Source organism: Miniopterus schreibersii, assembly GCF_964146895.1.
Source record: "Miniopterus schreibersii genome assembly, chromosome: 10".
Lineage (NCBI taxonomy): Eukaryota > Metazoa > Chordata > Mammalia > Chiroptera > Miniopteridae > Miniopterus > Miniopterus schreibersii.
In genome coordinates this window covers 1,662,808-1,682,878 of record NC_138110.1, presented here as the reverse complement: position 1 = coordinate 1,682,878, position 20,071 = coordinate 1,662,808, and the positions used below count along the sequence as shown (strand labels likewise).

Below are 20,071 nucleotides of genomic sequence, written 5' to 3'. Positions count from 1 at the left end.
GGGCTGGGCTGCCCCCACTCTCACCAGTGTGATTATCCAGGAGCCAGAAGCAACTGTGGAACATGCAGGCATTCTGGCAGATAGATCTTGAAGACTTCTCTATTTTTTCTTCTAGTTCTCTCTTTTTTCAAACTCATTACTGTTGTCTTACTAGATGTTGCCAGGTACAAGTGGGACCAGGGGGTTCACAAAGGGCAGGAGCCTGCCCCATCGACTGACCTGAAAAAGGGGAGTCAGAACACCTGCCTTGCTTGGCAGGTAAGCTCTCTGCAGCAGCTCTCCCTTTTTTTCTAGTACTCAAGAGAAAGAAATGCATTTCACATCTTGAGCAAGGACCCACTTAAATACTAGTATGAGTGAAAGCAATACTTAGTGCGGGAGGCTCTCTGATGTTTTCTATCTTATTCTGTTTTATTTTTATAAAATGCGGTCACCACCCACCAGGTTTTTTCCAGGGCCCAATAGCGGACCCGGTGGGATGCGCACGGCCGGGAGGGAGAGGCTCAGTCACCGACGGCGGGCGGGGCGGCCAGCCCGGCGCGGGGCAGGAGGCGCGGCGAGGTCCTGGGGGCAGCCGCATTGATTTTAAGGGGCAGGAACGCCGTCGCGGGTTTGGGAGGGGGCAGGATTTAAAAAGATGCGCTCGGCTCGCTCTGCTCAGTAACTGACGCGCCGAGGTGCTCAGTACCCGCAGCCACCGCTGCGCCCGGTGCCCCGAAGCGCGTGGACCCCGACCCCAGCCTCCACTCCCCAGGATCGGGAACCCCCGGCTTCGCCCCCCGAGAACAAGGGCCCCCGCCTTCGTCCCGCGGGGCAGGGCAGGGGGCACCCCTACCCCGACTTCACCCCTCCAGGACAGGGACCGCGCGCCCCCCCCGCGTCACCCCGCCGCTCAGGGACCCCACCCCACCCCGCTTCAACCTCAGGACGGAAATTCGGCGGTGCTGGGGGAGGGTCCAGACGCACCCTAGCCAGCCGACCCTCGGAAGGCCCAGGGAGGGAAACCCGTGCGGGCCTCTGCAGAAGGGAAACCGAGGCCGCGCCGACCGTCCGCGAGCCTGGAGCCCCGGGGCCCCGGGAGCCGCAGGGCGTGGTGGGCGGGGCCTAGGTAGTTGTCCCCGCCCACGTCTGCCCCGCCCCCACGCCTGCCCCGCCCCGCCACCCCGCGCACGCGCGTTCCACACCACCCAATTTCCACCCCCGCCCCAGACTCGCCCGCCGCGTCTCGTGCTCCCACGCCGCGCAGGGCCTGCCGGGAGCGGACCAAGGAGAGGGGCGGGGAAAGGGCGAAAACCGGCGCGGACTGGCGGGGCTCACTGCGCAGGCGAGGCGCGGGGCACGCCCCCAGGCCGGCGGCGCGGCCATCTTTAAAGGGAAGCCAGCGCAGAGAGCCAATGGGCAGCGAGCGTACAGGGCGGGGCGGGGCGGGGCGGCGCGAGGCCCCGGATGTGGCTGCTGCAGCCCCTCCTCCCCCGCGCTCCCCTCCGAGACCCCGGTCGCGCGCCCCGCTCGCTAGCTGATCCGCACGAGGGCCCCTCGGCGGCAGTGAGGAGGCGCGGAGGCGGAGCGGGCGGCGAGGCGACCGCGCGAGGCGAGCGGGCCAGGCCCGGCCGGGCGGCCGTCGCCATGAGCGGCTCGTCGGGCACCCCGTACCTGGGCAGCAAGATCAGCCTCATCTCCAAGGCACAGATCCGTTACGAGGGTATCCTCTACACCATCGACACGGACAACTCCACCGTGGCTCTCGCCAAAGGTAGCTGCCCCGCGGCCGCCCCAACCGCTCGACCCCGCCCGCCAACAGCCCCACCCCCACCCCGGGACCCCCCGCAGGCCCCGGGCCCCGCTTCCCCTTTCCCAGTTTCCACGCCCTCGACCACCTCCTCCCCCCGCCGGCCCCCACCCCTCCGCCCGCGGGCCCTCTCTCTGCAGGCCCCCAGTCCTCGGCCATCTCTTTCCCTGCAGGCCCGCATCCCGGGCCCCCCCGCGAGGCCCTCCCCTGCAGGTCCCCTCCTCCCCGCCCATCCGGTCCCCCCGTAGGCCCTCACCCTCCGGGCCTCCCCCGCCCCTGTCCCTCGGGCGCTCCGGGTCGGCTCCCACGCCCTCCCGGCCTCCACTCCGACCCCCGGGTCTTGGCCGGCTCCGTGGTTTCCCCCAGCCCCGGGGTTATTGTGCGCGGCCCGCCCGCCCAGCTTCCGATGGCTGGGGCGGGTCCACGCCCGCGGCGCCGCCCCCTCCTCCACCTCGCTTCCCACCTCTGCAGGTGGGGGTCGGTTGCTGGGCCGCTTCTTCCCCACCTGCTGGCGGGGCAGCTGGAGCCGAAAACCCGGTCCCTGCGGGGACGCGGGGGGGTGGGGCGGGGCCCGGGTCCGAGTCTCCCCCGGGCCTCCCCAGAAGAAGGCTGGGGGTGAGAAAACCCAGCTCTTGTTAGCTCTTCTGGAAACTATTAAGCGGCTGAGGCCTTGAGCCTGAACAAACACCAGGTCTTATCGGAACCTCATGCCAGGATAGGAGCAACGGCAGCTAGGTGCCCCCATTTAAAGCTCTTGCCGACCCTATCCCAGACATTCTGGGTTTATCCTTTAGTGACAGAGTCCTCTCCGTACGCTCTGGGAACCACACTGAGGGTCCTGAGACACTTAGTGGAAGGAGGATGGCTGGATTGTGTCTCTTTTCTGGGCTTGTTGAGGCAGGAGGTGGCCGCAAAGTTTCTTTGTCTACATCCTTCAGGAAAGATGGCGAGTGTCCTTTCTCTGCTTCTTCCAGAGAAGTACTGAGTGCAGCTGGGTCTACAGAAGCCCTGTTTATTTGGCTCTTGGTAGACTCAAGATACCACACTAGGCCTTAGAGTGTCAAGGCAGCGCTTTCATGCTCCTATGTCAGAGGGAGCCTCAGGACTCTGGGCATGTTTCCTTGTAAAGTCTAGTGCTCAAGTTCTGGCATAGATCACACTGCTCCAGAAGATAGTTCAGTGTCTTGAGGTACGTGCTCACTGTACTTCTGGCACTTGACTACATTTGACATGACGTCCCAGTTGGAGAAACAGACCCGAAGTAGCCCGTGGTCTGCAGCAGGAGTTGTGCTCACATTAGGTAAAGCCTGCCCCAGAGATCTAAGGAGAGACTTGGTTGAGTTTCTGCTGGTAGGGGTCAAGAAGTACCTCTGTAGACACAGGAGCTGGTGGTGTGGGTCAAGTTCTGGGTCACCTTCTCCCATTGTTTTTGTAACAGCTCCTCCCAGGTTGGTATGGATAGAAGGGCAGGAATGACACTGTCAATCTATTCACTTCTAAGGAAAGGGACTGCCCAGGGTGATGTGTCGTGAGGTTCCAGTCAAAAAGCAGCTTTTGCAATTTCAGTCTGCCAAGTAAGATGTGGAGGGGGTTCTGCAAAGCAGACCTTGTTCTGTGAGCGCAAAATTTGGTTCATGAGACTGCCAGGGACAGGAATTGTTCCTTGTTGCCTTTGTGACTTAGAACTTCTTGGAGCTTTGCCAGCTGGGGTCTTGTAGGTATTACCCATTGAAAATTTGGGGGGGGGGGGCACTGGTGAATAGTTGAAATGTGGAAACTGGGTCCTGGGCTGTGGATAGCACCCAGGCAGAGGCTGCAGCTAGAGAGGGTTGATTGAATGCATTTGGCTGAGGACAACAACTAATGCGTTTTTTTTCCTCTGGTCCTAAGTGAGGTCTTTTGGTACTGAAGACCGTCCCACAGATAGGCCTGCCCCTCCGAGAGAGGAAATTTACGAGTACATCATCTTCCGGGGAAGCGATATCAAAGACATCACGGTGTGTGAACCTCCAAAAGCTCAGCATGCGCTCCCTCAGGACCCTGCTATCGTCCAAGTGAGTGCAGGCTCCACGCCTGTGGGGACATGCTCTCTAAGGGGTGCTGGAGTCCAAGTGGAACTTGGTGTCATCTGCTTGGCCAGAGCTCTCAACTCAAGGAATGGCTTTTTAATGAAAAGTTGTTTAATTTTTGTCCAGGATGTTGGTGTTGCTGTGGAAAGGCTTAACTTCTGCAGCATGTAGTAGTGTGTGTGGAGTGAGACACGCTGTGTGTGTGTGTGTCAGTGTCAGAAGGGGGGGGTGAGTGCACTTGGGGAATCATGTTTGCCCATAGTTTCTGGTGAGTCAGTCCCAAAGCCCCAGCGGCGTGGTGTCTGTGGCATAGGTGCTAGCAGGGATAGCAGAACTTGTTCTCTAACTCTGCCCAGATGTTAAATTGCAGTGCTGTGGGACACTGAATTTGCCTGCTGTGTTATGGTGTGTTTTGCCCAGGATTACCCAGGTTAATGTTTTCTCTTGACTTGTAAATTAAGTATTCGCTGCCTCCTCTGGAGCTCAGACTGCACAGAGAAACCCCCAAGTGGGCCTGAAGGCATGGGGACACCTGGGCTTCTTTCTGTTGGGGGTAGGGTAAAGCCAAGGATGACACATCTTCTCTTTGCAGAGCCTATACTACCTGATGGCAGGCAGAGGGCTTAATTGAGTTAGGAGAAATTCAAGTGAGAATTACCTGGACAGGTGGAACTGGGGATAAAATGTGGAAAAGGCAGCTGTAAGCTCCTTTAGACCATCCTGGGAGCTTAGTCCTCTGAGCATCACCCAAGCCTCCAGGAAGCAGGCTGGCAGGTCGGGCTGTGTGTCCCTGTCTGAACAGTGCTCTCCAGGCAGGGTGACGGGGGCCTGGCGCTGCTCTCACCTGTGTGTCTCCTTGCCCAGTCTTCCCTGGGCTCGGGCTCCTCCTTCCAGCCGCACGTGCCTTACAGCCCCTTCAGAGGGATGCCGCCCTACAGCCAGCTGGCGGCCAGCTCCCTGCTCAGTCAGCAGTATGCAGCTTCCTTGGGTCTAGGTGAGTAACCTGTTTCTATCTGCTAAACTGCGTGTGGTGACCTCCAGGAAGTGGGCCACAACTCCTGATGGGGGACACTGTGTACTTCCAGTGCTGGGACTTTCAGTGACTACTCATTGAGAGTAAGAGAGGTAGCAGACTGGGTTTTGGAACAGGTGAACCAAGTCCACATTCAGTTAGTGTCAGTCTGGGTCTAGGGGGAGGCCGTGGTATATTGCTGTGAAGACCTGATAACTGCCAGGTGTAATCACAGTGCGCCTGACTCCTTGCACATTTGTAAGCCTGTAAATATAAAACTTAAGTACAGCACCGCCAGGTTTTTCCTTCTTCATTCTCCTGTTGATGCCTCACTCAGAAATTGTTTCCTCCAGGTTGAATAACCCTGGAGTAAGACTATCCCAGCACATAGAGCAAGGGTCCACCCAGTCCTGGCCGAAGCTCTGCAGTCAGGCTGTGGGGTTGGCAGCCTCGCCCACCTTGCTCCTGCTCTAGCGATAGGGTGTGATCAGGCCCTCAACGGTTGTGTGGGTCCCTTGCTTCTGAGTCCTGTTGTCTTGACTGCTGCTCCTAGTGTGGCGGTGCCCTTGGCCCGGCTCCCTGTGTTTCTAGAACAGGTTTGTGTGAGCAAAGTGTCCTAGGACAGACGCTTGGCTCTTTCCAAGCCTGCTAAACGCAAGACAAGTTTCTCATTACTTATCTGTGCCCTTTCTTTTTGCTCTTTTCTCCTTTCTCTTCTTTTAGAGAAGCTGGTAAGCCCTCCAGCCTCAGCCGCAGCCTCCAGCCCTAGCTCCTCTCCATCTCCACAGCCCGTGTCAGAGCCTGACATGTCCTCAGAGCCACACCAGCTCACTTCCAAGGGTAACGGCAGTTTGGGAGAACTGCACGCTGTCTTGCCATCCTGAGAGTGAGGGGGGTAAACCGTAGACCAGACAGTGGCTGTGACAGAATTGGCTGAGCCATGGATCAGTTAAGCTGCATCTCTGGTTCAGCACACAGTCCTGACTAGCGTCTTGTTTTAAAGAAGGGCTAGAAAGACTCAGGGAGCCCTTCCCTTGCTGTACCGTCACTTCCACATGTGGGCACTGCCCTCTGCTCAGAGGGCCGTTTCCCTGGGTTTCTGCCGTGGTCTGGATTGCTGGGGAAGACTGCAGGGGAGCCCACTGAGCACATTCCTCACCCGTCAAAATCGGGACCTCAGGTGGCTATGTACACTGAAGTCACTTTAAAGCTGGGTGACTGGCTCGAGCTGTTGACAGGCAAACAGTGTGGCCTGGTGACTGGCCTGTTGATGCTGATGCGCACCACCTGCCTGCCAGTGCAGGTTTTCTCTCCTTGCCTGGTGTTGGTTCTTTGCGTTTTGCCCGAGGTCGGCCCACACTGTGGTGGAAACTTAGCCCAGGATGGTGCCTGTCAGCCTGTGCTTTGCATGTGTCCTGCACCAGCGCTAGTGTCCTTCAGTGATCACAGAGTAATGCTTTCTCCCCTCTTAAACATTACTGAGACACCCATTCTTAGGACCCTGAAAACCGCTCCTGCGCATGATGGTTTACCTGCACCGCCAGTGTCATACAAAGCACACAGGCCCAAGGTTCTTGCCCTGTGCGTTGGAATGTGAGGGCGCAGTCAGGAGCTGTGGCTCCAGGAAGGTGTGCTGGGGGAGATGACAGGCCAGAGGAAGTGCTCTGGGGCAGTGCCCATCGTAGGGACACTGCAGATGCCAGTGACAAGGCTGTTCCAGTCAGCCCTAGGAGTACTTTGATCTAGTTACAATGAATTTGTCGTAGTAATTTCTCTGGTTTCTGTTCCATTGGGGGAAAAAGTGAAAATCACTGTCTTCACTTGTCCTGAGCTGCCGCTCCCGGACCAGGTGCCCAAGGTTAGGGCTGGTCTTTTCTCTCTCAGACCCTCATACACTTCCACCCACAGACCCGGGACTGCAGGAGAGGGGATTAGACAGTTGATGAGTATGGCCCATCCCCTGTCCTCTTCTGGCTTCAGAGGACCCTCTTGTGAAGCTTGGTTTCTGAGCATCCACGTTCTGTGCTCGGGGCTGGGCGTGCAGCCCTGTTGCCAAGGGCAGCCTGGGGAAGCCTCCGTTTGTTCATGATGAGCCTTACTTTCAAGAGCACTGCAGACTGTACTTCTCTGTAGTCAGCGACATTCATCCTTTCTGCTTTTATTACATGTTACGCAAAAACGACAGTATTCTAGAGCTTAACTCCAATGGGTGACCACTGCATTTTTCTGCACAATTCCAGACCGGGATGGTTCTTGTTCAGAGTGGACCAGTATGAAACAAATCCTCACACCCAGGATGCACCAGCATCTTGGGACCAACAAGCTCCCTTGGGGTCAGCTTGTGTGGTTTTCCGAAAGCCATTTCTAAACCACCTGGGAGGTGCTCGCTTGTGGCCAGGTGTTTTTCCCTCCTTGGGCTTTCCTAACACAGAGCCTGGGGTTCAGGGCTCCCGGGCTGAGCTGGTCTTGCTGCTGGGGTTAGCGCAGAGGGGGAAGCTTTGCCTGGGTTGGGTAGACCCTCTCTGGGTGGTTGCCTCTCCCCTGCCTGACGTGCCAGCTTGAACAGAAGTGTCTGTGGGGGTTGGGAGCTTTCTCCTTTTCTCTGTTTTCAACCCTCCTTCTCTCCCCAACCCAGGAGCTGGTTTTCCATCCGTCCCAGTTGGCAAGAGCCCCATGGTGGAGCAGGCTGTCCAGACTGGCTCTCTTGATAACCTGAATGCCAAAAAGCTGTTACCCGGTGGCAAGGGCACTGTGGGGGTGCAGCTCAACGGGCGCCCGGCCCCGCCCAGCGGCAAGAGCGCCAGCGGTACTGAAACACTCGCTCCTGGGATGTGCTCCCGCTTCCCACCATGCACACTGCTGCCTGGGGGCTTTGTAAAAGGGATTGCGCCCTCTCCTAAATACCACATGCTTTTTGCAGGGCAGGCCCTTGCTGCATGTCCCCTGGGGTGGTGCCACCTGCTTCCATCCCGGCTTCTGCTCTGGCAGGCGCTTGCCTTACTATCCCCTTTTGCGCCTTAGATGTAGTTCAGCCAGCCGCTGTGCAAACGCCAGGGCAGGTGAACGACGAGAACAGGAGGCCCCAGAGGAGGAGATCAGGTAACAGCTGCTGCCTTGTTGGGGCTGCTCTCTGCCTGCCCCTGCCTGCTTCTCTGGGTACGATTTCAGGGGTGCTGGGGCTCCCTGGTGGCTTCGGTGTGCTCTCTCCTCTCTCCCCTCTTTGTTGTCTGCCTTGCACTCAGTCATGTCGGGTTGGTGGCTCCTCAGCCATGACTGTCATTCTCCTCACAGGGAACAGACGAACAAGGAATCGCTCCCGAGGGCAGAGCCGTCCAACTAACATCAAGGAGAACACCATCAAATTTGAGGGTGATTTTGATTTTGAGAGTGCAAATGCCCAGTTCAACCGAGAGGAGTTGGACAAGGAATTTAAGAAGAAGCTCAATTTCAAAGGTCTGAGTTGTCATGTGAAAATTGCCCCTGTTCCCCAAGGAGTATCCACAGAGCCAGTCAAAGGAAAGATAGCTGTGGCTCTGGGGGCCAGTGTGGGAGCTGTGCCCTATAGGATGGATGGCATGGCCCAGGCAGTCAAGGCCAGCGGGTAGGGGCTGGAGAGAGAGGTCACTTAGCACAGAGCAGTCAGTTGGCTGTTGAGTGGCGGCAGGGCCTGCCCGGGACAAAGGTGCTTTGTCTGCCTCCCAGCAGCTCTGTGGGCTCTGCTTCTTTGTGCAGATGACAAAGCTGAGAAAGGGGAGGAAAAGGACCCAGCAGTGGTGACCCAGAGTGACGAGGCCCTTGCTGAGGAGGACCACCTGGGGCCCAACTGCTACTACGACAAGTCCAAGTCCTTCTTTGACAACATCTCCTCTGAACTCAAGACCAGGTCGGAAGCAGGGGGATGGGGAGGGGGCTGAGGTTCCAGTGAGCTGGTGGGAAGACACACACACTGCCTCAAATCTTGAGGACAAGCTCACTCTCTTGGTGATGACACTCAGCTCTCAAGTTCAGGGCAGATCTCTCCATCCTATTCACATTTTTGCCACAGTGGATATAAGTCCCAGTGGTGGCAGCATGGGAGGCCCTGGCAGTCACAGGCACTGAGGGGTCTGCCCGAGCTCCACTCCCATTTCCCTCCTGGCTTCTCCACCCTCCCCATAAGGCTGGCTGGCCCTACTCACAGCTGAGTGACTATGGACTTGCTTACTAGTCCCTAGCTGACCCTGGAGGCCTGAGGCAACTTGTCTGAGTGTTAGGAGTGTTCTGTTCCGGGTGTTCTTTCATCAGATGCTTGAGTCTGGGGCCCCTTGTGTGCTTTGTTTTCAGCACCTGATAACTGGTGCTCAGGTGTTGCCCCGAGAACAAGCTAGACCATGAAAGAAGTCTGCAGAATGGGCAGCTATAGAAACTCAGATCCATCCACTCTGTGAGCGGAGTGCCAGGCACACTGCTGAGCACGGAGGGTGCAGCAGAAAGGAAGCTGGGGATCCCCACCTCCCTGCACTCAGGTTTTCTGGCAGGGAAAGGCGGATGAGGTGGGAGATACATGTATAAGATACAAATGCTTTGAGAACAGGCGGTGAAGGGAAAATGGGCTGGGAGTGTGGTGGGCGAAGAGAGCAGCATGCTGAGGTCTTCAAGCCTGTTTGTGGGGGGCGGGTGGGAAGTGTGCATGCTGTAGCCGGGTCAGAGAGAGAGGGCTGGGGAAGCAATGAAGATGGGGTGCATCCACACAAGAATTTGTGGGTCGTGGTAATGAGTGGCTTTTACTTTGTGCTGCGGGGAGCTGTCAGAGGTTGGGAGCCCAGGATGCAAGCCACCTGATGTTTTTACCACGTGGGTCTTCGGTGAAAGTGGCTGCAGGTGGCCACCTCTCAAATAGTGTTGGTGTCTCAAGGGGAGGGTGGGAGTGGCTTGGCTTCTGAACTGTTTTGAAGGTGGGGCTGATGGGTTTAATAGCAGGATTGAGGAGAGTCAGTTGTTGGCCTCGAAGACAGCTGGGACTCAGCTGCTGTTTCTTTACATGAAGAGGCCTGTAAGAAGACACGGGTCCTCACTGGAGGTGCTCAGGGAGCACAAAGGGTGCTGGAGCCATGCTGTGCTGGTCTCTAGCACCCCCAAAGCATAAGCACGTTCTTGGGGACCCTGCCCATCTAGCCCAGATCCCTCATCTAGTAGAAACCTCTTTGGAGGGGTCTGTGATATGCTCCAGGTCTTAGAGACTGCACAAGCCTGGACCAAGCAAGCAGCGAGGCTTCCTTTGGAGCACACTAGTGTCACATGCTTGTGTGAGGGAACAAAGACGTGAGTTCTGTGCCCAGGAGCCCAGTCCAGTGAGGAACAGGCCTGGTTGGAAATACGGCCCAGAGCACCTATAGTGTTGGATGTCGGGCTGCAGGGGGCTGGCTGAGTTGCCCCTTGAATGGCTCCAGGAACACAGTGACTGTCCTTCCTCCGGGCTTGGGGTGGGCGCCTCTGCAGTCAGTTTCACTGCCCTTGTCTGGTTCAGTTCCAGGCGGACCACATGGGCTGAGGAGAGGAAGCTCAACACGGAGACCTTTGGGGTGTCGGGAAGGTTTCTTCGTGGCCGTGGATTCCGGGGTGGATTGCGAGGGGGCAGGGGCAGCGGCACCACCCGGCGCAACCCGACTTCCCACAGAGCCGGGACTGGCCGGGTGTGAAGAAGCAGCTGGAGGTGAGTTGGGGACCTGCAGGGTCCTGAGGGGAGGGCATGGAGATGTGGGTACCCAGGCTTGGAACCTCTTCAGGAAAAGCTGAGAGCCGACCCTCTGAATCACGAGGGGCCTTAGGGACTTGGGGCCCCAGCGTCACAGTGGGCTCCGTGCAGGAGGGCTGGGTGCCTGTCACTCCAGTGGGGTCAGCCAGGAGAGCTTGTGACAAGCCAGGGTCTCGGTGCAGGCTGGCCCTGCCTTTTTAACAAGGTCCCTGGTGACTGTGTCCCTTAAGGCCTGGGCAGTGAGTGGGTTATTGTGCTGACCTGTCTCAGCGGGGGGGGGGGGCCTGGATCTACCTCCTGTGGCATGTGTACAGAAATAGTTTTCATGGTGGGCTGTGATGGGGGTATCTGGAAAGCCCTGGACTGATGGGGTGGGAGGCACCTGCTGAGTGTGCTCACGTGGTGTCATGTCCCCTCCTGCAGGCTCTTGTGGAAGCAGCGGCAGAGGCGAAGCTGAGTGAGGACGCTGCACTTAACTGGGCAGACAGACATTGTGTCATTGTTTACTGCTTTTGTTTTGGATGTCACGGAACTTGGATGTGGTCCAAGTTAGAACTGCTTATGTTCGGGGAGCGTTTAGGGAGACCTCTCTGAGGTCTCTGGGTCTTTCCTCTTTAGTTATGCACAGTCTAACCTAAGGTTTTGGTGTTTTGCAAAATGGTTTCTAGAGCGAAAGCTTGATCCTCACTTTGTATATTTTTGACAGCTTTGACTTTTAAAGTGGAACCAAATCTCATTTGGCCATGTGGCAGCCAGGCACAGCTCTGTCACCCACTGGCACTGGTGCTGCTGGCCTGCACCCCCACTGCCACTGGTGGGGTCTAAGGAGCAAGGCAGGGCCAGCCCAGGGGGTGTGGGGTCGGTGTGCCCTGGGCAGGGAACATGGGGGTGCCACAGATCATGTTTTGTGAGCAGACAGACCGCCTGATGTCCAGGGTGGTGGTTTCAAGGTTGGGGTCTGACAGGGTGAGGAGGCACTCCAAGGCACAAGAAGGGGCCTTGGACACGAACTGGGAACTGTTTGTTGCTCAGAGCCTGGCTTCCATAAGAATTGGGGTTTGGGTGACATCCCCACCCTTTCTGCCCTGCCAGCCCCTGCCTTGGCCAGTGTTGGACTCCAGCCACTGTTCGAGTCTCATTCTCTTGGAAGTGAGCCAGTCTTTTTTGTAAGCTCGGCTGACCGAGCATATTCCTCGGAGTTGTACATAGTTGTGTTTGTTTTGTAGATGTGTGGAGGGAGGTGGGATATAAACTGTTGCATGAGTAAGTGGGTCAGCTTAGTACAGCATGCACCCCTGATGACAGGGCATCGTGGTGAACATAAGCACCTTGGTAACTAAATGCCTAAATAGCTATAAAGATTTTGGTTCTGTATTGATTAAGTTAGTGTAAAAGCTTGGGTTTATTTTTGTAGGATTTAATGGCTAAGAATTAGAACGTAGCAGTGGGGCTACTCTGTCGGAGTAATGTAAATTGTAATTAAAATAAACACGCAAACTTTAAAACCTTCTCTGCTTTGAAAGCGGTTGTTGACTGCCTGAACCCATTACGCCTGACATGCCAGCATGTTCCCAGGCAGCTGCTGGCAGGCCCCTAGCGGGTTGGCCTTGGGGGACTCTGATGCTCTTGGACGCAGCTGGTGTGGGCAAATGCCAGGCCCGTTCACTGTGGGCCACCCTTCCGGGGTGAATGGCTCTGCTTTCCCGACACAAAGTAGTTTCCAAAACTCGGTTCATAGATGAACCTGCTTCAGAAGTGGCCCTTTACCGCAGCCTCCAGGCCACTAGCTTCCGTGTTCCCAGTTCTTGAGAACCTGTTCCAGGGCTGGGCCCTGGACCACACAGGGCTGGTTTCTGACTCATGATGGGTTTCTGGGTGACTTTAGAAGCAACCTTATTGGTCAGCTGTGTCTCTCCTCCCTTGGTACCTGCCTGTTGTCCAGTCAGGCCCAGAGCAGGACTGGGCAGCAGGCCTCTAACGCCTGGGCCTGGCCATCACTCACAATTTAACAAGTTTGCAATCTTCAATTTTTGGGGCAACATCTTTGACCAATGAAAATAATCCTCTGAGGTGCACATGCTAGATTCAGGCAGCCAGGGTACGAATTTGAAACTAGTTGGGTAACTCAACAGTTGCACTAAACAGGTATTTTCTCTGCTCAAGTTTCTACATATAGGCAGGTCATAGTTACCACCTGTGACTAACCTTGCTACTCAAGTCTTAAAACTGAAAGCCATTTTGACAATTACCCATTTTATGCTGACCTTACGTATCTGGGTTTCTTGACTCCTTTTTAGAAGGTAGAGTACATGTGCCCTTGAATGTGGAGTAAGAAAAGCTGCAGACTGAGGCAGAAAAGGGGGCCTTGGAATCCTGGAAGCAGAGTTGTAAGGGGCAACCAGCCCAAAGGTCACCGGTCACCACATCACCATGGCCTTGCGGGGGGGGCGGCTGCAAAAGGGCCTGTTAGTAGGGTTATCTGTAGAGAGTGAGGACTGTAACACTGCTGTTGGCCTAGAGGCTAGAGGAGCCCTGGCTGGGTGGCTTGGTTGGTGGGAGCACCATCCCGTACACCAAACGGTCACGGGTTTAATTACCAGTCAGGGAACACACCCTAGGTGTGGGTTCGTGCAGGAGGCGACCAATCAGTGTATCTGTCTGTCACCCTTCATCTCTCTAAAATCAGTACACACGTCCTCAGATGAAGGCATAAATAAAAACGCGAGAGGGTTGGGAACAGCCAGCACCAGAAACCTCAAAGGAGACAATGTGAGAAACGTTAATACTTTACCTAGTGAAACCATAAACATAGGCTGGTTCTGAACACACCTGCTGCTGAGGGCTGTTTGTGCTCCTGCCCTTGACCTTAATTAGGAGCTCGAACAAAGGCCAAAGAAGCCATCGACCTGTTTGGAACCTCTAAAGGAGGGAAACAGTGTTTCCCGCCTCAACCAGAAGTGCCAGATGCCTCTACCTGCAGCATCCATGCCACCCCTGGAACGGCCTGCGCTCAGAATCCCTGCAGGCCTTCCACAGGCCCCAAGGGACACCCCCCACTCGGTTAGTGGCTATTGTCTTGGAGCCTGGCAACAAGGACCGGGGAGGAAAACTCACACTCAGGAAAGCCTTTAGAGGCTAACTACGAGGGGTCAGCGCCACTTCCTCAAGAGCTACCATAATTCTACCCAAAAGATGCATAGCCATAAAACAGGCGAAGTTAAAAAACACGGAAGTTTATTGTAGGACACGGACAACGCCTGCACGTTGGTTCGCGCATCACCCATGATTTGCATTTAAAAATCGCTCCTAGCAAGTATTTTATCCGTCACGATGCTTTCTTTTGTTTCTTCTTTTCATTTTCTTCCTTTTCTTTTTCAATTTCAGCAACATATTTCTCAATTTCTTCTGGATTTAAAATCTACCAAAGAGAGTGTTTCTGGTGAGCCCACCAGGTGCCCCAGTGCACTAGGGCCCCCATGGGGAGGGGGCTCCCTGGACTCCCTACAGCTGCTTCTGCAGCACAAGGCCATGTGGCCTCCATGAGGGGATTAATGAAAAGCAGAAGCCAACCTGCACAGCTGCTGACGGCTCGTCCGCGTGCCAAAACACGCGAGCACCATCTGTGACCTCGGAGGTCAGCCCTGGAGCTCTTGTTTCCCACCCATTTGCGGGGAGCCTTGCCTGGTGCCAAAGCCAGCAGCGCTGTCAACCAGCACTGCCCTGCCCATCCCCAGGAGCGCTCCACCGAAAACGGCAACAGACGTGGGTTTACCTTGAGGGGCTGGTCTCGCCTCATGACAGCCAGCTCGATGTTTTTGCCGCCTGACTGAACTACCTGGGGGAGGGAGGGAGAGAAGAGTATCAGACAGCTGCGCCCACCTTAGGACCAAACAGTTCTGTTAAGTTCCTTAAATGATAATCTGTGCACACAAACCCAGTACTGCCACACGAGGGGGCAAGCCAGACATACTAAAATCCCAGCACCCACAGCTTCTGCACTCCCTCTTGTCTCCTGGCAGTCAGATTTTGGCTGGGTCTCTGGTCCCTCTTCCTGCACAGCAGCTGGGCTCCCAACACTGAGCCCCTGCTGCCTGGACCCCAGCCTGGCCACCAATTAGCCCCTCTCTGTCTCTTCGGCTTCACCAATCAGCATCTGCATGGTCTCAATGAAGCCCGAGACCCCAGGACTCCCAGTCCTAATTTCTGCTCCCGCAGCAGCTGGAGCCCCAGGAAACCTGCGCCTGGCTGTAAGCTGGGCCCTGACTGCGCAAGCTGTATGCAGGAGCTGGTAGAGCAGAGCAAGCCCTCTGTCCACCCCACCCAGCCCAGATTACAAAGGCAAACCTACTTCCAGAAGGGCCTTGATAACTAGCTTGACGGTCAAATCGTCCGTCTCGATGGCGTCGTCGGTGTAATTCTTCTCCAGAAACTCGCGCACCGACTTGGCACCCCGGCCTATGGCATTGGCCTGGGAGAGTGTTATACGCATAGGATGTGACGATTCAGAGCCAGCCCAATGATACCGCTGCCGTGCGGGCAGCCAGGGCCCCCAGCCCTGCCCAGGGCCCCCCGTTCGGCCAAGGGCTATTTGGACCTGTACCAATTCTCACCAATAATATATACCGTTTCATTTTTGACAGACTTGTGGCCATTTCACTTTAAGCCATGTGTCCTTATAGCTCGCTGCCTTTTCCTCCCAAACAGGGCCGTTCAATGACTTCCTTGCTGCCATGTGAGCAGCAGTGTCATGGGACAAACAGGCTGTGTGTGCACACGCATTTGTAGGATGCATGGCCCCACCCCATGGCCTCCCAAGCCCCTTTACTGTGGCAATGCAGCCACAGCCCTGCTCTCCAGGGACTCACCTTCCAGGCGTGGTATGTGCCCGACGGGTCAGTCTGGTAGAGTCTGGGGGTGCCATCAAAGTCGAAACCCACAATAAGGGCAGAGATGCCAAATGGCCTGCGTCCATTGCTCTGTGTGTAGCGCTGGTGGGAAAAGGAACATGTCACGTTGTCTCAGCACAACAGGCCCCAGAGCCCACCAGACATCCTCACTGCACTTAGTGAGGGATGAGCACAATCCCAGGCCCCTCTCCAGACTATTTTAGTTTAAACAAGTGACATTAGTGACTGTTAGCAGTGTCCCTTTCATCTTTTGTTTCTCAGCCACGCTGAGTCCAGGGTCTCCCCATGGAGCACAGCTGAGGCCATGCGGAAGTGGGACAGCAGACACACATCTGGCTACACAGCTGGTTTTAAAAACAACTAGCCATTCCCCATAGGGCAGGGTGGCTTTCAGCCCCTCCCAACTCCTTGGTTACCGTCATGCAGAGAGGCAAGATAAAACTATCCCTTCCCTCCAGAAACAGGCAGATGGACTGCCCCCCACCCGTCAACGAGAACAATGCCACCAACACAGGCAAGTGACAGCAAACACACGCACAAGCAGGGCTGGGCACAAGACAAGTGCAGGCCTCAACTTCCCTGCAGTGACACGCACTAGCACCCACACTACACAGCGGGACACCCTCCAGGAACAAGCAGTGACCACTCATGCCCAGAGCTGAGCCGTAGGTGGGACCCACCTGCTTCAAGCTGGCGATGTAGCGGGTAATGTACTCCACAGTGACTGGGTCCTCCACCGTCAGCCGGTGGCTCTGGCACTCCACCCGGGCCCTGTTGATGACTATCCTGGCGTCAGCAGTGAGGCCTGCAGGGACAGCAGAGCACATCATCACATTGGCCACAGTCAGAGACACAGATCACATAAGCAGACAGCAAGCATTCCAAAACCAGTCCTCTAAAGCCCAGCTCAGAGTCCACCTGCGAGACCGACCCGACTAACTGGGTAGCCTGCTCAGCCTCCATGGGTTCACAGAGTTGTGTGTGTTGGGCTACGTGAAACTGGGCAAGTGCAGAACCGGGATGTTCCCAAACTGGACCCGCCAAGGAGTGTGCTGAGAACATAGAGCCTGCTGGCCCCCACTGCACAGCAGCTGTGGAAAGCCGGACCTCTCCCTAGACAGTAACGACAACCAGGGACATACTGATGACAGCGGAAGTAACAGCAGCACCCCACACCCTGGGGAGTTATTTCTACAGCCTCTGCTCCAGCCACCAAGGGCAGGGAGCCTCCCCACCAAAAAACCGTGGCCAACCCTTTACTTAAAGGCCATTGCTTTAAAGGAAATGGGTTTACCCAGTTCCTAGGTCTCCCAAAGCCTCTCCTGGCCCCAGGCTCACCTGCAAACGCCATGCAGACATTGTCATCCAGGGCACAGATCTTCCGCACCGTCCTCTCATCCTGCAGTTTGGCCACAGACTTCTTCTCCACACCAAGAACAACAATGTCTTTTCCTCGAACACCAACCTTCAAGAAAAGTCAATACAGCACATAAAGTGCCCTGAGTGTGGCAGGCGTGGCTCAGTGGTTGAGCATCTACCTAGGATCCAGATCTAGGTTTGATTCCCGGTGAGGGCACATGCCCAGGTTGCAGGCGTGATCCCCAGTCGGGGGTGTGCAGGAGGTGGCTGATCAATGTCTCATCATTGATGTTTCCCTCTCTCTCCCCCCCCTTCCCTTCTCTCTGAAATCAATAAAGACATATTAAGAAAGGGGGGGGAGGGGGGGAGGGAGGGGACTGAGAGTGTGCAGCAGGCACGGAGCTCTGAAAGCAAGAGTCCTCGGCCACTGTGTGGGAGCCACACCGGCCAACCATGGGTACCGACCTGCTGTGGCAGAGCTCCCCCAGCTGCTGGGACCACGCGCAGGCCTGTGCCTTTACAATGCTGACATGTAGCTTCAATGACAACATCACTAACCAGTAACTTCGGTATCATCAGTGTGTACAGGTGTCACTTTAACCCACGGAATGAGTCACACACAGGCCTTGCAGCCCGAAACTCCAGCGTTCAAGCCAGGTGTTCTGAAAGCCATGGTTCTGTGGTAGTGACTCCCACCACCACCTGCCCACCCCACCAATGTGCACAGCTGTGGGGACGGACACCTATATCAACTATCATGGGAGGTCAGTGCTCTGTTTATGGCTGACACTGGACAGGGGAGAAGAATGCATTAAAAACATGGACAGCCAGCCGGGCTGGTGTGGCTCAGCAGTAGAGCGTCGACCTATGAACCAGCTCATGGTTTGATTCCTGGTCAGGGCACATGCCTGGGTTTCAGGCTCGATCTCCAGTAGGGGGACGTGCAGGAGGCAGCCGATCAATGACTCGCATCATTGATGTTCCCATCTCTCTCACTTCCTCTCTCTGAAATCAATAAAAACATTTAAAAAACAAACAAAACCATGGAGAGCCCGGCCAGTGTGGCTTAGTTGTTGAATGTCGACCCGTGAACCAAGAGGTCACCAGTTCAATTCCCAGTCAGAGACCATGCCAGGGCTGTAGCCGGATCCCTGGCAGGGGGCATGCAGAAGGCAGCCAATCGATGTTGATGTTTCTCTCTTAATGATGTTTCTACCTCTCTCTCCCTCCCTCCCTCTCTAAAATCAATAAAGAACATATTAAACCCAAAAACATGGAGAAGTCACTGCCACCAGCTAACCCTGAGTCAAGGCAGGTACAGACACAAATGGGGTCAATCCCTCAGAGAAGCAACACCCACTCTTAGTTCAGAGCGGGGCTTGTCGGCCTGGGCGCTCCAGGCCCTGGGCTGGCTAACTCTTTGATGTGGGGTCTGCCTGGACACTATGGTATTTACAGTCTTGGACAATGAACAATGTCTGCACAGGTTACCAAATGCCTCCTGGGGTGCAGAATGACCCGTGGTGGAGAAGTGGTGTCTGATTTCAAGGTGCTTTCTCATCTACCCTCTCATGGGATCGTCAGCCTTGCCCAGGGACAGGCCCAGGCTCAGAGATGCTAGGTGGGTTGCCCAGAGCCAGCCACCCTGGCAGGCCCCAGATGCGGGAGGAAGGGAGAGGGCCTGCAGACTCTCGGCGGGTGCTCTTTAAGCTGAATTAGGCCACAAGATGGATGCTAGACCTTAATTTCTAAAGACATTCAGGAAATGAAAACACCAAAATTCACAGAATCGTGGGCTTTCTTTGCCCGCCAGCTCAAATCTCTGAGATACTGGGTGGTAAAAAAAACAAAAAAACTGACGAACAAGCAAAGTGACCAGGGTGTCCAAGACGTCATGAATTTAAATTTCAGGCGGTGGTCCAAATGAGAGGCACCGCTCGGAGGGCACCAGGGCGCAGGGCCAGCTCGCTGCCCACTTGAAGGAGGCTCCTTGACTAGGGCGGGCGGCCGGGGAGCCCAGCCCGTCGGCGGGGCCGCGCAGCTCATACCGAGAACCTCCGCCGACCTGCGCCCCAGGACGAACGCTCTCCTCGCGGAGGAAGTCCCCTAACTGGGGCCTGTCTGGGAGCACGCACCCCAGTTACCTGCTTGCCTAACACTCAGAGCCAGTGGGCAGCCAGTCCCGCTGCCCAGCACGGGCGCCTCTGCCGGCCCTGAGATGCCCCAATCCGCCCGCAGCGCGGCCGCCCGGCTCTCCTGGGGGGCAGGGCGCCCCAAGATGGCCGTCACCACCCAGGCCCGCTCCGCGCTACCGACGGGGGAGGGAAGGCGGCCCTTGGAAGGTCACCGATCACGCCCAACTCGCTGGTGTGCAGAGCACCGTCCGTCACCAGCAAACCCCCGCCTCGGCGCCGGCGGTGAGAGCCCGCCGCTCGGGGCGCCCCCGCCAGGGCACCCGCGGGGCACAACGTGCCCCTTCCACTTCCACCGACGCCCGCTCCTCCGCGCCCAACTACCGCCCCGGGGCTAATCCCGGATCAACCGGACGGAACGCACCCGACGACAAAGGGGAGGCTCTCGGCGCCGCCGGCTGACTCTCGCGGGCAGGACGGACCCAGGCCCCACCCGGTGGGCAGCAGTAGCCGCGCTCCGGGCCTCCCGGACCGAGGGGCGCGCTCCCGCTAGACACCCGCGCGGTCCGCAGCCGCGCCGGGCCCGCGCCCGCCCCCATCCCGGGGCCTCCCCGCGCCCCAGCAGAGCGGCCAGGCCAGGGCCTCGCGGGTTCCGAGGCGCCCCACGCCCCGGAGCCTCCCCCGCTCCCCCGGCCGAGCCCCGGCCGGCTCGCCGCACCTCCCGCGTCCCCCGCGCCCCGGGGCCGCCCCGCGCGCCAGCAGCGCCCCAGGCCCGCCCGCTTCCGGCCGCCCCCAGCCGGGCCCGGGCCCGGGCCCGGGGTTCGCCGCTCACCGCGGTCGAGCCCTTCTTCACGGCCTCCTGCGCGTATTCCACTTGGAAGAGGTGGCCGTCGGGCGAGAAGACGGTGATGGCGCGGTCGTAGCTCATGCCGGCGGCTGCGCGGCCGGGCCGAGGAAAAGCGCACACTCACCGCCGCTCGGCAGCCACTCCCCGCCCCTCGGCCCGCGCCCGCCGCCCGGCACCGCCCACTGCGCTGCTGGCGTCACGCGGCGTCGGCGGCGTCGGCGG

General features: G+C 57.1%; 2 protein-coding genes across 5 annotated transcripts; one reads left to right on the top strand and one right to left on the bottom strand.

Annotated features, from left to right (window-relative positions):
- Window positions 1-1,427: 1,427 nt before the first annotated feature.
- On the top strand, window positions 1,428-12,114 carry LSM14B (LSM family member 14B). 4 transcript variants are annotated; one of them, XM_081148351.1, is made up of 10 exons: window positions 1,428-1,753; window positions 3,680-3,843; window positions 4,723-4,852; window positions 5,594-5,710; window positions 7,506-7,676; window positions 7,892-7,969; window positions 8,162-8,323; window positions 8,603-8,753; window positions 10,377-10,562; window positions 11,028-12,114. In XM_081148351.1, exons 1-9 carry the CDS (start codon window positions 1,447-1,449, stop codon window positions 10,546-10,548), a joined length of 1,452 nt encoding a protein of 483 aa, XP_081004477.1. In that variant the 5' UTR covers window positions 1,428-1,446; the 3' UTR covers window positions 10,549-10,562; window positions 11,028-12,114. The 4 variants fall into 4 exon arrangements, with proteins under 4 accessions (XP_081004477.1, XP_081004478.1, XP_081004479.1 ...); XM_081148352.1 differs by lacking the exon at window positions 7,892-7,969; XM_081148353.1 differs by lacking the exon at window positions 5,594-5,710 and having other exon boundaries at window positions 1,451-1,753.
- Window positions 12,115-13,817: 1,703 nt separating this feature from the next.
- PSMA7 (proteasome 20S subunit alpha 7) lies at window positions 13,818-20,057 on the bottom strand. The gene is made up of 7 exons (XM_081148350.1): window positions 19,835-20,057; window positions 16,850-16,976; window positions 16,192-16,316; window positions 15,470-15,592; window positions 14,953-15,072; window positions 14,377-14,439; window positions 13,818-14,022 (listed from the first exon to the last, which is right to left on the bottom strand). The coding sequence occupies exons 1-7, from the start codon at window positions 19,928-19,930 to the stop codon at window positions 13,930-13,932; spliced, it is 747 nt and encodes a 248-aa protein (XP_081004476.1). The 5' UTR covers window positions 19,931-20,057; the 3' UTR covers window positions 13,818-13,929.
- Between the last annotated feature and the right edge of the window lie 14 nt (window positions 20,058-20,071).